The 13560-nt window shown below is 36.5% G+C and overlaps 4 protein-coding genes across 6 annotated transcripts; 1 reads left to right on the plus strand and 3 right to left on the minus strand.

The window, feature by feature from the left end:
• Positions 1 to 72: 72 nt before the first annotated feature.
• On the minus strand, positions 73 to 3934 carry LOC115886616 (calcium homeostasis endoplasmic reticulum protein). Of its 3 annotated transcripts, none has more exons than XM_030905857.1 (9): positions 3797 to 3934; positions 3577 to 3747; positions 3112 to 3523; positions 2984 to 3055; positions 2087 to 2924; positions 1506 to 1639; positions 1067 to 1444; positions 289 to 559; positions 73 to 218 (listed from the first exon to the last, which is right to left on the minus strand). In XM_030905857.1, the coding sequence occupies exons 1-9, from the start codon at positions 3819 to 3821 to the stop codon at positions 186 to 188; spliced, it is 2334 nt and encodes a 777-aa protein (XP_030761717.1). In that variant the 5' UTR covers positions 3822 to 3934; the 3' UTR covers positions 73 to 185. The 3 variants fall into 3 exon arrangements, with proteins under 3 accessions (XP_030761717.1, XP_030761718.1, XP_030761716.1); XM_030905858.1 differs by having other exon boundaries at positions 285 to 559; XM_030905856.1 differs by having other exon boundaries at positions 280 to 559.
• Positions 3935 to 4131: 197 nt separating this feature from the next.
• Positions 4132 to 6836, minus strand: LOC115886621 (nitric oxide-associated protein 1). The gene is made up of 5 exons (XM_030905863.1): positions 5871 to 6836; positions 5338 to 5815; positions 4667 to 5282; positions 4387 to 4607; positions 4132 to 4330 (listed from the first exon to the last, which is right to left on the minus strand). The coding sequence occupies exons 1-5, from the start codon at positions 6513 to 6515 to the stop codon at positions 4152 to 4154; spliced, it is 2139 nt and encodes a 712-aa protein (XP_030761723.1). The 5' UTR covers positions 6516 to 6836; the 3' UTR covers positions 4132 to 4151.
• A 383-nt stretch (positions 6837 to 7219) lies between these two features.
• Positions 7220 to 8464, plus strand: LOC115886561 (pre-mRNA-splicing factor ISY1 homolog). Its single transcript, XM_030905783.1, has 5 exons — positions 7220 to 7356; positions 7413 to 7435; positions 7494 to 8011; positions 8068 to 8174; positions 8229 to 8464. The coding sequence occupies exons 1-5, from the start codon at positions 7354 to 7356 to the stop codon at positions 8382 to 8384; spliced, it is 807 nt and encodes a 268-aa protein (XP_030761643.1). The 5' UTR covers positions 7220 to 7353; the 3' UTR covers positions 8385 to 8464.
• LOC115886559 (importin-13) lies at positions 8403 to 13450 on the minus strand. The gene is made up of 16 exons (XM_030905782.1): positions 13166 to 13450; positions 12939 to 13106; positions 12728 to 12880; positions 12548 to 12666; positions 12358 to 12495; positions 12106 to 12301; positions 11841 to 12053; positions 11329 to 11779; positions 11091 to 11272; positions 10864 to 11028; positions 9826 to 10005; positions 9625 to 9762; positions 9061 to 9292; positions 8856 to 9008; positions 8619 to 8793; positions 8403 to 8558 (listed from the first exon to the last, which is right to left on the minus strand). The coding sequence occupies exons 1-16, from the start codon at positions 13316 to 13318 to the stop codon at positions 8465 to 8467; spliced, it is 2910 nt and encodes a 969-aa protein (XP_030761642.1). The 5' UTR covers positions 13319 to 13450; the 3' UTR covers positions 8403 to 8464.
• Between the last annotated feature and the right edge of the window lie 110 nt (positions 13451 to 13560).

A 13560-nucleotide genomic window follows, 5' to 3' on the forward strand; every position in this document is an offset into this window, starting at 1 on the left:
AGTTTGGTTTAGTTGCTGGAATCTTAGCTGTTAAATCTTTGAATAAAATGTGTTAAATTAACAAACACTGGCATTATAAAACCATCATCTATTTAATATTCCATTTTACAGGCAAATACAGCTCACTTAATTGATTAATTATATACAAACGCGCGTTCTTTGCCCACGTCGCCTCGCAAACGTACTCAGCGCTTACGGGTCTTCAGCGCCCCCTCGTCCTGCAACAGACAAAGCAACAATAATTAAGCAAGCCCTACCGACGATTGCCTATAGACGAACGTTACTTTCTTTCTCGCGCTCCTCCGCCCGCGCCTTCATCCTGGTGATGAAGGCCGCGCCCTTGTTCTTGCGGAAGTTCTCGTAGGGGTCGTTGAGGTTGCAGCCGACACCCTTGAACTGGTCCTGGCGGTCACGCACGTCGCCTCCCGCGATGGGAGCGTCTATGCCCTGCTCGTTGGCGCCTAGGCCGCGGCCACCCCAGCCCATCTTGCGCAGCATCTCGTGTCCCTTGTTCGAGGCGTCCAGTTCTTGCGGATCGCTGCGCATGAACGGCAAACCGCTGCAAAAAAAAGTTTGGGCAAAGTTGTAAATTCCTCTCCTAAAAGTTTAGTGAAACACTGGGAATTCCCACCCTGTATACAACCTACAGGGGTGATTAAAAAAGATTTAAATATTTTTTAATGACTTAAGTCATTTTACCAAAGACTTAATCTTTTAAAACATTTAAGTCTTTTATGAGATTTAAGTCTTTTTTTTAAATATTTTTATCGAAAATTGTTAACAGCGGCATCAAATATGTGTTTACCATCTTTCATCTGGTTATCTTGAGGGAAATTATAATGATTTAAGTCATTTTACTGACTTAACTTGCAGATTATAATGATTTAAATAAAAAAAAGAGACTTAAGTAAAAAAAAACTTAAATAACGTTATATTGATTTAATTCTTTACAAAAATGACTTAAATCAAAGACTTAAAATTTAAATCATTTTGATTTTGGAAATGACTTAGACTTAAGTCTTTTTAAAACTGACTTGTTGCAGCTCTGTCTCCTGACAATACTTACCTTCCGAACCCGGAATTGGGCGGCGAGAGCGACTTCCTGGGCGGCGGCGACCTCGACCTCGACCTGGTGTAGCTCTGGCGCCTCTTGTTCTGGCGGCGCCTGCGCGGGCTCCTCGACCTGCTCCTGGACCGCGACCTGGACCTGGAGCGCGACCGGCGGCCTCGCCTGCGGGCTGGCGGAGGCGCGGGCGGTGGCGTGGGCGACTTGCTGCGGTACCGGCGCTTGGGCGGCGTGTTCTCCTTCTCCGCCTTCAGTACCACCGGCGACGGGCTACGCGATTTCAGTCGAAGCCCCGCGGCGATGGCGTCGTCCTTTTCCTTTTTCGCCAGGTTCTTCGCCTTGTAGTACTCGTACAGGCCCAGTTTCTCCCAACCCTCGCTGTAACAGTCGCAACGAATTAGAAAATCTAGACATAGAGCTACGAGGTAGGTACTAATACCTGTCTCTGGGCCGTTCGTGACTAGGTAATGAGTAAAACGCGTCAACAGCTGCCAGCAGTCGCTCGCTAGGGGGCGCAGGGGGTGGCAGTCTTATATCTTTGGGATCCAGCGGTTTATACTCGGTATCTTCTAACTACAAACCATTTATATGTATTCAGGATGGTCCGAATTGCATTCGGGAAACTTCGGAGGCTTATTCTAACGATAAAAATAAGTAAAAAAGTTCGTAATGTGTCAATACGACTCTTATTTGTAGGGGGCGCCACCTACATGTGTTTTAACCTTGTTTTAACTGTTTTGAAGAGTAATAACTTTTCGTCCGTACCTGTCTAAAACTACTGAGTAAATATAATTTCTACCATTTTTTAAGTAAAAAAGGTCTCTCTGTATCCCAGAAACGAAGTATTTTTTTACATACTTTTATACGAACGTTTTTACCATGTTTTTACTTATTTTTATCGCTAGAATATGCTGCCGAAGTTCCCCAAATTCGAAATCCTCATTCGGACCACCCTGTATTAGATACCACTTTTAGATTTAACAGTAAAAAACAGGTAATAAATAAACAAAGAATCGATACCTTAACTAAAGGTACCATAAGACCAGCGGGCAGGTCGAAATAAGGAGCGGTCGGCATCAGTTCCTCCAGAAACACGTCCTGCTTTGGCGGGAATCCCGGCGGCGGCCTGGAGAAATCGGGAAGTCCCGGAAGAATCATGGCCGGCGGCGGGGGAGGCGGCGGGAAATAACCCGGCGGCGGCTGCGAGAACGGCATAGTGTCCATCCCGTTGGCCGGCGGCGGCTGCGACGCCAGGTTCGGCGGCGGTACGCTGGTATTCATCGGAACGAAACTGTCGCCGTTGCTTTGGGCAACCGCGATTGGAAAGGTGTGCGAGTTTTGATTTAGACTAGAAGTGCTGGTACTATTAGATTGAGTCAACGTCTGAATTGTCTGCTGTAAAGTGGCCTGAATAGTCTCGAGAGGAATAATGTTTGTGGTAGGCGGAGGTGGAGGAGCAGGCACCGCCTGCTGCTGCTGCTGCTGTTGTTTCTGCTGTTGCTCCAAATTTTGTTTCTGCTGTTGCAAATCCATAATTTGTTGCATCGCGTGACACACGAAAGCCTGATGTTGTGACTGGTACCCTTCAAAAGTCAGCTTAGTTTGTTGCGCTAATGCGGCCACTTCAGTTGCATATTTGGCCATCTGGTCTGATTGGTATTGTTGATAACTCTGAATGGGATTACGCAGCTTTTCCAAAGTCTCCGCTTTTAAATAATTCACTTTTGATTCCCATAACTTAAGAAGTTTTTCTAATTTTAACTTCTGTTCATCATTGGCTACTATGCTTGCATTGCAGAACATTGGTACAACAACTATTTCTAGAGCCTCCTTTAAATCGTTTGCATTTTTTCTGGCACTAAGCAATTGAAAATATCTTATAAATAACGGCTATTACTAGATTATATCAAAACTTACCTATGATGTAACAAGTCATTAACTAAATAAATTACGTGAAGCTTTTGGGGAAATGTACTAGACTGTAATACCCTACAATTAACCACATGTACAATACAAAATAAATTTTTATACAAATCTGTTCTTACTTATACAACAGGCACTGCACAATACAATACGCTTTATGCTTGCTATCTGCATGCTGAAGAAACCAAGACTTTCCATTACTAATACTATCTTTAGTACAATTATCAATAATCGGTTGCAATATTCCATAGAGTTCAGTGAGGATAATCCCACAATCCTCAGCATCCTTTTGGAGATCTGAAGATTCACATTTAGCAACTGTTGCTTCAACAGAAGCTTGCTGTTGCTGTAAGAGAACTGTATGCTGAGCATTTAAATTCTGCTCACTCTGTTTTATTTGTTCGCGAAGGGCATCCTGTTGTTTATTTATGTGCTCAATCTCAATGGTCTGCATATTAGGTATATTGGGAGGTGGAGTATTCCAACTAGTGGTCTCCGACGATGCAGTTGATTGCTGCTGCTGCTGTTTGACGACTAACATACAAATATTACAATAGGTACTATATTAAATGGATATCTGCACTCACCTGTTTGTTCTGTAGATACTTTATATTGATAATATTCATAATGTTCACCACCATACAGAAATTGAAATTTGGGATTTCCTTTCTGTTTATTTTTTGTCATTTGTTCAAATTCCGGTCCATTTCTAGCCACAAACTGGGCAAGCTTGTCTATTATGTTTTTCAATTCAGTATCTGTAAAAACAATGCTATAATTCGGACCTCTTTTTCATTTAAATGTTACCTTCTGGTGGCGCAGGAACATCCATTTTAATTTAGTAACATTATCCTTACAATATTAACGAAAATTAATATTTTCATGAAAATTATATTCAAAAGATTCTTGAAACTTTGACATCGAAGCTCTAACCTATATCTTTTTGAAATATTTGGCACTTGGCAACTTTTTGCGCGTGCTCGCTAGCAGTTTGTCATCTTTATTTATATTTAATCTAAGGTCATCTTTAATTATTGTATTATGGGTTGCATACCGAGGATGGCAATTTAAAAAAGCGATATTTTTAGTTTTGATTTAACTAAAAATTCACAGTTAGCACAAATTACTACGAATTAAAACCATTTTATGTTATTTCAGTCATTTATTTGTTATTTTTTAAGGTATTATTCTGTTTTCTATAGGCGACACTATCCCGTATTCTTGCCCCTCGTAAAGTCACTGCCTTTGGTAAAATACAATCTCTTACGTATACACCCCTTTTTTCTGGGGTCCAAGCTGCGAATTCGTATTCTTTTAAATCACAGTTGATTGCCACCCAGCCTATTAAAATACAGGAATTAACTAAATTAAACAATAATATATTTTTGTATTCTAACCGGCACTGGACAAAACCACATCAAAACTCGATTCTTTGATATTTTTCCCTTGGATTCTAAAAGTTTTGACCAACGAAAGACCAGGCCATTTTGATAGCCGATCTCCTTCATTAATAGGAACAGCAAATAGGTCTGTCCCTAAAAGTTCATTGTAAATGTTTTCAGCCATGTCCATTTTACATATCGTAACTGGTAAATGTTCTGTTCTAAACACTGTTAACCTTGAACATTAAATAGTAACTACAGGTATATTATTAATTTAAAAATATAATAATTTTACCTGACAGAGTTAGGTCCTTGTACGTAATCTAACCTGGCTAGTCCACCAATGAATAATGTAGTTCCCGGTTTTACACAAAATGTTTCAGGATAAATGGCATCCTTGGGCAAAGTTCGTAACAGTTCTTCTACTGTTAACATATGAATAATTTGGTCGGGATGAACCACACCAGGGGTATCAAAGCACCATTTACTGGTTACATAATCCGGATGATTTTCCTTAATGCCCAGAGAAACTTTTCCAGAAGCATTTGCATTGCCTTGCGTAGAAAAGCCATCGACAATGGAATAATCCTTGACAGGCCTGGTAAATGACCTTTCAATTTTTTCCATCAATGAAACATTCGGCTTCTCCACTTCACCATCTCTTTTCAAATTCTTTTCCATTTTAGCCAAAGCTTTCTTTTGCTCTAATCTCTCATGCCTTAAGTGCGAACGCAAACCAGATATGCGCATTATGGGAAATTTTAGTAAATTTAAAGTTGTTCCGGGCCAAACACTTGTGGTAGCTCGTTGAATAAGATCGGCAGCTTGGATTTTACAAAAGTCAGACTGCAAAAGAGAGTTAAATAAACTAGATTTGCCCACGTTTGTGCATCCAACTAAATAAACATCTCCTAGAATTGAAATAAATATTGTTTACCACAGTTTAAAAATATATTTTCCTTTTACCTTTATACCTGTATACTCTCAATAATGATGTAATAAGATTGTCAACTCCATAACCAGTTTTAGCTGATATTAAATCAACACTTTTGATATTAGCACTGGCAAATCCACACAGCTTTACATTGTCATACAGCACCTGTCTGATTCTGTTTAAAGTTTTGCTACTATCCACCGGAAGTAAATCAACTTTATTTCCAACAACTACAATTGGAACTTTTAATCCCAGAATATCGGCAATTCCTGGCCATATAGAACAGGGGAAATCAGTCAAGTCAACCATCAATATGATTAAAGACGAATTTGCAGAAATTGTCGATAAAATTTTAGGATAATCATCTACCGAAACTCTGACTTGCAAAGCAATATTATAAACTTTCAAAAAATAACACCTCTGACACAAAATTGACTTGGCATCTGCACCATGTGGATTAAAACAATTCTTGAATATTTCTGATGGAACATACCCTGGAATTGCGGTATCCTAAAAGGACAAGTTAAAAAATTACTATAATAAACACAGCCAAATATTATTTTACTTTGCAATGGAGATGAGCCCCACAACCACCACATGGGTATCTGGATATGGAGGAACTTGGGTCTGGAGTGCCATAATTGATGTCCTGGTCAGATTCATTAATTTCTTGACTTTCTACCAAATCATACTCATAATTATCATAGCTTGTCATCCAGTTCTTGTAGTCAGCATTTAATAATTGTTTCCTAGCCAAAACTTCCTTTTTAATAGAAGTTTCTAATTTTTCTTTAATTTCTGGCTCATTTACTTGTTCAGTTGAAATAAATGGAAAATTAGAATTGAATTTCTCTCTGAAACCTTCTTCTTCCGATTCTTTTTTCTCGTTATTATCTTCAAAACTCTTATTTTCAGTGTAATATTTTAAACACAATGGAAGTGGTTGGATAGTTTGTAAAGCCCTATTCATTTTTTCTTCATAATGTTTTCTTTTTCTCATAAAAGTATAATTTGCTGCATATCCTTGTTTCAATCTAGATTCAATTACGCTGTTATATAAGATTTTTTCTTTGATTTCCGTTATCAATCGGTTCAATTTCTCGGCAGTTTCATTAACATTGTTTTCTTTTTCAATATGTTTTATACTGAAATATCTCAAACGGCTACAAGCAGGACATGCCTTGAAAAATTTTATTACCGGGAATAACATAGTAGTTGGTTATTTATTTCAAAACATTCCATATAATAAATACCAAAATTTCTAAGACGTAGAAATTCTAAAAATGTAGCTCTAGAAGACTGTTAAATTTTTAGAATATGGACACTGTTAAATTATGTTGTGTTCTTAAAGTGTTTGAAGCCTGTTAACTAATTTGGTACATGAACAAATATTATAATCGTAAAAAACTAAAATAATGATTATTGAACGTAGATAATTAACTAGTTTTACTAATTCAAATAAAAAATTATAAAATTATTTAGACTATTATTTACATTCAGAATTTTGTGAGGTTGGTATATAATTTTTTTTTCCTCTGCTTTACAAATTTTGGATATTTTGTTCACTTTTGTTTACTATCATGAGTGTCCGAATAGAAATTAAACGAAGAAGAAATAGAAATACCCATAGATTAGCAAATGTAACTATGCACAGATTAAATATTACAAACTTTACCTTAGATTAAATCTTTATAAATAATGATTTTAATCTAAGGTGAAGTTTGTGATATTTAATCTGTGCATAGTTACATTTGCTAATCTATGGGTATTTTTTTATCCGATCTGTGGTTATCTTTTTAAGTATCCACAGATCAGATATAAATACGGAATCTGTGGTCGGTGTGGAATTATTGGCCCTCTATATAGCTGCCAGGGCTATCTGGCAACTAAATCGGTGGTTATTAATTTGTCGTTAAATTATGCCTGTTATTATTTAACAAGAATGAGAGACGAACAAACAGTAACCCTAGGCCTGTAAATCAAATGTAAATAAAGTACCTGTTTACAAAAAAAGTACTGAATTAAAATATTACAGAAATTAATTAAATATGGTATGATATTTTTCAATTCGAATTTTACAATTTCTAATGCAATACTTATTTTTTAGGCTCGAAATGCGGAGAAGGCTATGTATGTTTTGCACAATTTGGTATGATTTAACGAATCTTAATTTCTTCAAACCTTTTAGGACTACACTGGCCCGTTGGAGAGCTGCCCAACTGGGAGAGAATGAAAAAGTTAAAAAGCGACGGCCCTATCTCGCATCGGAATGCAAAAGCCTCTATGCCTGCGAGAAATGGAGACTGCAGATTATCAGAGAGATTGCGAAAAAGGTGGCCCAGATTCAGAACGCCGGCCTGGGCGAGTTCCGAATTCGTGACTTGAACGACGAAATCAACAAACTGTTAAGAGAAAAGCGACATTGGGAGGACCAAATTAAGGAATTGGGCGGACCAGACTATCAAAAGGTAGGACCTCGAATGTTGGACCATGAAGGTAAAGAGGTTCCAGGCAACAGGGGCTACAAATACTTTGGAGCAGCAAAGGAACTACCAGGTGTAAGAGAATTGTTCGAACAAGAACCTCCACCACCTCCCAGAAAAACACGGGCAGAACTGATGAAAGATATTGATGCAGATTACTATGGTTATATGGATGACGATGATGGCATTTTAATACCTTTAGAAATCAAAGCTGAAAAGATAGGTGAGAGGGAATAGTAATGGTATCTGTACCCATTTTAATTTGTTTAAATTTTGTAGCTCTGCAAAAGGTGGACGCCGAATGGAAATCTAAAAAAGAACAAGCAATGGAAACAGATACCCCAGAAGAGGAATACGAAGAAGAGAATATCTATAAAGTCCATGATGTATATTTTTGTTTATTATATTTATCAATTTTACTAATTTGTTTTTTTTTTCAGTCTGACGAAGAGCAAGAAAAAGAAATTGTTGATGGTTCCCAACAAAGATTCGTTGCACATGTCCCAGTGCCATCACAACAAGACATCGAACAAGCACTTTTAAGGAGAAGGAAACAAGAATTGATGGAAAAGTACGGAATACCCTCGGAACAATAAAGCAAATTATATTTTTAAGTTAAAACGTTTTTAATTGTATTTACACAGTTCATAAATTATTAATAAAAAAAAAATTAAATCTATGGTAAATTGTTGCCTTGCTTTAATATCCCTCTACATATCAGAGCGAATTCTAGCACAGAATCGCTCAGTTTCCTCTTGTTGGTCTTTGATCTGTAAAAGAAATACTTAGTTTTTTTGTTTGTGATGTTACAGTGTCTAAAAATATCACACCTTAAAACCACTTTAATAAAAGCTTCCTTTTGTTCGGAAGTGATCCTGGCCGTCGGAAAATTTTCTTGAGCCAACAGCATGGTCAGCCATCTATAGAGGTTATCACAGTACTTTTTATTTAACACTAGAATGATATCACTGAGAACGTCTAGGGAAGCCCTAGGAGCAGTACTTCCTGAAATAAACGAATATTTAATCAAAAATTATGTTTTTGTAGAGAACAAACTCCAGACCAACCTAAATTTAAAAGTATCCTTATAACTAAGCCTTCGCCGTAAGTTTGAATTATGTCGCCTTGGGACACGTCCCGGCTGTGGTTAATAAAATTCACCAGGAAACTCGAGACCGCCTTCAGAGTCTGCGTTTCCGGCAACACCAAGCACAATATCGCTGTAAAAAGGCCTAATTTAATAAAGAAAGACAGCCTGTACACGGAACTTACCACACTGAAATAACGCTGCAGTGTCTATGGCGGAATTAAATATCAGTTGCGGTACTTTCTTAATAAGTATGGACAAAAACGAGTAGAACCCTTCCAAAAGATCTGATATTTCTGATAACTGGTTATTGGTACTATACTGGGCGCAGGTTTGTAACGTTCTGTTACAGATTTCTTGCACTAATTGTTTGTTGAGATTTTGCAGTTCCGCCTCTCTACCAAATAATATCAGCACCTAAAAAATTGGTACTAAGTATACAGGGTGTTTCAAAAAAACATGCGCCATCTCTCGTGGGGACGTTCCTCACGTAAAAATAAGAATAATTTTTCATATCTTAATAAACTTTTCCCTCAAAATTTCATTCGAAACGCTAAAAGTACTTTTAAAAAAATTATAATAAATCGATAAAATATTAAAACTTTAACACCCTGTAGCAACGAAACAAAGCAGAATCGGACCTATGATGATATGAAAAATAAATCTTATTTTTACGTGAGGAATCTTTCCACGAGAGATGACACATGTTTTTTTTAAACACCCTGTATAAAGTTGAATAATAAACGTACTGTTTTGGCTACAACTAAAACATGATCTTGAGGATTTTCTCCATACACTGTCACCACAATCTGAAGAATGTCCTCTATTAAGGGCTTGCAATCGTCCTTCAACGTCGTTACTACATATTTCAGTAAAACGCTCAGATCCTAAAATGTAAAAAAATAGCAAGAAACGTAACAACTGTAGAGCATCATTATTTAAAAACTGACCATAATAACTTCGTTATTTCTGCAATATTTCTCCGCCATCGTTTTGTACAGGGGCATGGTATTTTTCATGATTAAAAAAACGGGCTGTTCTATGTTCGTTTCGGATGCAACGTACAGAGAATTAAACAATGCAGATAGGACTTTCATTCGTGACATGAGACACAAAGCTGTGCTGGGAGTCTAAAATTGTTATGAGAAAATCAATTAAAAAGGCATAATTTACTGTTTTACCAAATATTTAAAAAAGGATATATTCAAAAAGTGTTTATCAAAAATATAAGGACAAACAACAAAAAAATCAAGTTTCTTGAAATTATACATATATACAGGGTGGTCCGAACTGTATTCCGAAAACTTCGGCAGCATATTCTCCAGATAAAAATATGTTCATATAAAATGTATGTCCTAAAACTGTTTCTCTTGAACTTTTGGCACAAAAACATTTCAAATTTATGATTTCAGTTTAATAACTATTAGTCAACATGTTTAATTTATGTCAATGATGATAGGTCTTGATAATTTCGATTCCAAATATCTCGAGAACCATTCCTTGTAGCGATTTTTACCATGAAATCTTTTTTACGTAAAAAATGTCTTCAATTTATATTTTTTTACTCACTAATTTTATACAGGCACGGACAAAAACTTATTACTCTTCAAACCAGTTAAAAAATATGTAGGTGGCGCCCTCTACAAGTAGGAGTCATATTGACATCAAAATCAAATTTCTCACATCAAAAAACTCCCAAACACCAATTTTCATTCAAATATTAACGTTAATTCATAAATTATTTAGAAAAAATCTAGATAAACATGAGCATTTTTGGACATACATTTCAATTTTTATCTGCAGTATATGCTGACGAAGTTTCCGGAATTCAGTTCGGACCACCCTGTAGATGCTTGAAATTCAGTGGGTGGTTTAAGTAATATATATTTAATAAAAGTAATGTCATGGGAACAATATTTTTTTAATTTTTTTTCATTGTAAAAAAAATATTTCTAAAACTATGATTGGGTCAATGTTGAGGCACTCACTGGATCATGTTCTACAATATTTTGAATTTCCTCAAAAGTGGGAGCCAGGGTAACATTTAAATAGTCCATAATCCGATTCACCGGCATAATACTTAACACTTTACCTATACTAAACATCAGTCTTTTGCATTCTCCCAATTTGAAGGCTCCACTCTGAAACGCCGCCTTCAAAAACAAGCAGAATCGATTAAAATAATTCGAGCACAACATATTTATCGTGCGTGTACCTGCGTTGCCAGTAAAATATGATCTACATATGGCAATAAAAACTTTTGGCAACTGTGTGTTATATCTTTCAAAGCCATGGTGGAACTGGTTGATATTTCCGGTGTTCCTAGGGCCGATATTACCAAAGGCATCACGTTGTTTAACTGATCTGGATGATCGGTCAGCCATTCTGAATAAGCCCCTGCAAGATATCAGTCATGTATGTTAGCATTTTGAAGGGTTTTAAAGTAAGATTACCGACTGTTTCCAAAGCCGTAGACATGACCTTAATATTGAGATCCCTATACGGAATTTCTTTAATTGTCATCATCAATTTGGGCAAGTATAAATTCTCCATCTCTATGCTTTCCGCGATCGCACAGAAAGCATGTAAACAGGTCTCAATTTGGGTCCATTCCGGCGAATGTACGAATCCCGTTTCAGTTTCTTTACATAGCGCTTCGTTTAGTTTGCTTGTTAAAATATCCAGCATTTCTAAATTTAGGACGTTGTAGCAATACATGTAAGTGTCGGACACGTCCTGCCTGTAACATCTAAACACTTCCCTGTCGTCCAGAGGCCAACTGGTGTCGTCCATCCAAGACAGCATGGACTTCTTCAGCAGAATACAAATCAGGTCTCGATAAAATGGCTTGATCATCAATAAAAGTTGAGTTGAATCGGCCGTTTCTAGGGATAATACATCGTCCTAAAATCGCAATACACTATAGGCAACGCACTTCTAAAATGAAATTAAAACAATCATGTACCTGAAGTGTAAACCAAAACCCAAACGTTAAATTACTGCTACTTTCATCTACGGGAAAATTCCCTTTAAGGTTCGTACATTTTAATATCGACGTGAATAGGTCAAAACTTATTCTCTGGTCTTCAAGGTTGGGCAATTTCAGGTTGTCAATAAAGATTTTCGAGTGTGTATCGGCAAGAGCAATGATTAATCCATACAAATTTGCTACCACATCCTAAGAAAATGTTAATTTTTGATTTTGGCTTCATAAGAATTTTGAAAGTCACCTTGTTCAGTTCTTCGGCATTTCTCTCAGCCTCGATTATTTTCTCAAATTTGTACAATATATTTTCCGTGTATTTTATAACGTGGTTCTTATACATAGAGGTGTGGGGATGCTGGATTATGGTTGTTACGGCTTCCACTGCCACTTCTATTAATTCCATCTCTTCGCCAGAAATGCACTCTGGATCTAACTTATTCCTATAAAGAAATTGACATAAATAAACTATTTGATAAATTAATTTAACAAATCTTACCAATACACAAAGCATATTAAGTCAATTAAAAGATTGCAAACTGAACTGCACTCATCGATAACCAAACCTCCCAGTGTCATCCATGCTGAACCGCATTTAGTTGCGTGTAAATATGTAATTAAGTTTGACATATCAAACCTACAAAACATAAGTTTATAAAGTTTTTACAACATATTTTTATAAAACTTGCCCTTTTGACGGTATAGGCATCAAACACATCTCCACCACTTTCAAAATATCCTTAGATACTTCCTGTAAAACAGCTTTAACACGATTTCTTTGTGAAACTGATAGTGTAGTACTTTGAAACTAAACAAAACCAAAAAATCTATTAAATAAAGTAACAATACTCTTCCAAAATATTAAATACCTCTTCAGGAATAACTGTTAATATTTCCAAAAGTATCCATATAACTCTCTCAGACTCAATGGTTGGTAAATTATGGGGCTGAAAACTGGAAACTATTTCTTCGAATGCATTGGGCCAATGTGTGGGTATGGTATGTATTACATAAGCAGAAAACTACAAAATAAATTTCATTTCCTTCAAGAAAATTAAAGAGGAATATGTCAACACATACAGCAATGCAAAGTCGATTGAGAACAATTTTTTGGCCCATGGCATAACTAATAATGGCATCTAATATTCGTTTTTTAAGACTTTCATAGTGGTCTTCTGGTACTTCATTCCAATATTTCATTAATTTGGTGTGTAAAGTTGTAGCAGCAAAAAATTGAACTTGGAAGCTCTATAACGTATGTCTGATTTAGTCCAAATATAAGTTTATATATTGAATAATTCACTTACCCTTTGGGGACTTAAAAGCTCCCATACAAATGACCAAGCTTCTGAGGAGTTTTGAGCTTTTGTTAGCCATTGATGGGCATCGGCTTGTTGATTGGCTTCCGTCCTATAAAATATTGCTACGGCCTGTTCCAAATTTTCTACAGTGTATTCCATAATATTTTAATACTTATTTATGATCTTTCATTGATTTTTAATATTTTATTCAGGCAAATGAAAGCATAGAGACGAAAGATGACATATCGCACAGCCGCCGCTAACCGCTCAACAGCTGATTCCCATCATAACAGTCATATTCTTCTTCTTATCTGAAATATTAAGCATTTAGCCAGCAATCTTCTGACAGGGTTGTTACAGTTTTACTACACGTCCAGCCCTGAAACATGACACCGGACAAT

Source organism: Sitophilus oryzae, unplaced genomic scaffold (genome assembly GCF_002938485.1).
Source record: "Sitophilus oryzae breed Bouriz unplaced genomic scaffold, Soryzae_2.0 scaffold_494_pilon_pilon, whole genome shotgun sequence".
Classification (NCBI taxonomy): Eukaryota; Metazoa; Arthropoda; class Insecta; order Coleoptera; family Curculionidae; genus Sitophilus; species Sitophilus oryzae.

Excerpts from the sequence above, each read along its gene's own strand:
- LOC115886561 (XM_030905783.1), top strand. Across the intron at positions 7,436-7,493 it reads CGAAATGCGGAGAAGGCTAT|GACTACACTGGCCCGTTGGA; the intron begins GTATGTTTTGCA and ends CAAACCTTTTAG. Across the intron at positions 8,012-8,067 it reads AATCAAAGCTGAAAAGATAG|CTCTGCAAAAGGTGGACGCC; the intron begins GTGAGAGGGAAT and ends TAAATTTTGTAG.
- LOC115886621 (XM_030905863.1), bottom strand. The coding sequence starts at position 6,515 with ATGTTATTCCCGGTAATAAAATTTTTCAAGGCATGTCCTGCTTGTAGC. Across the intron at positions 5,816-5,870 it reads GGGCTCATCTCCATTGCAAA|GATACCGCAATTCCAGGGTA; the intron begins GTAAAATAATAT and ends TTGTCCTTTTAG. Across the intron at positions 4,608-4,666 it reads CAAGGACCTAACTCTGTCAG|GTTAACAGTGTTTAGAACAG; the intron begins GTAAAATTATTA and ends TTAATGTTCAAG.
- LOC115886559 (XM_030905782.1), bottom strand. The coding sequence starts at position 13,318 with ATGGAATACACTGTAGAAAATTTGGAACAGGCCGTAGCAATATTTTAT. Across the intron at positions 12,667-12,727 it reads TAACAGTTATTCCTGAAGAG|TTTCAAAGTACTACACTATC; the intron begins GTATTTAATATT and ends GGTTTTGTTTAG. Across the intron at positions 9,009-9,060 it reads TGCAGCGTTATTTCAGTGTG|CGATATTGTGCTTGGTGTTG; the intron begins GTAAGTTCCGTG and ends GCCTTTTTACAG.
- LOC115886616 (XM_030905856.1), bottom strand. The coding sequence starts at position 3,821 with ATGGATGTTCCTGCGCCACCAGAAG. Across the intron at positions 3,524-3,576 it reads AGTATCTACAGAACAAACAG|TCGTCAAACAGCAGCAGCAG; the intron begins GTGAGTGCAGAT and ends TTTGTATGTTAG. Across the intron at positions 3,056-3,111 it reads GTGCAGTGCCTGTTGTATAA|GGTATTACAGTCTAGTACAT; the intron begins GTAAGAACAGAT and ends GGTTAATTGTAG.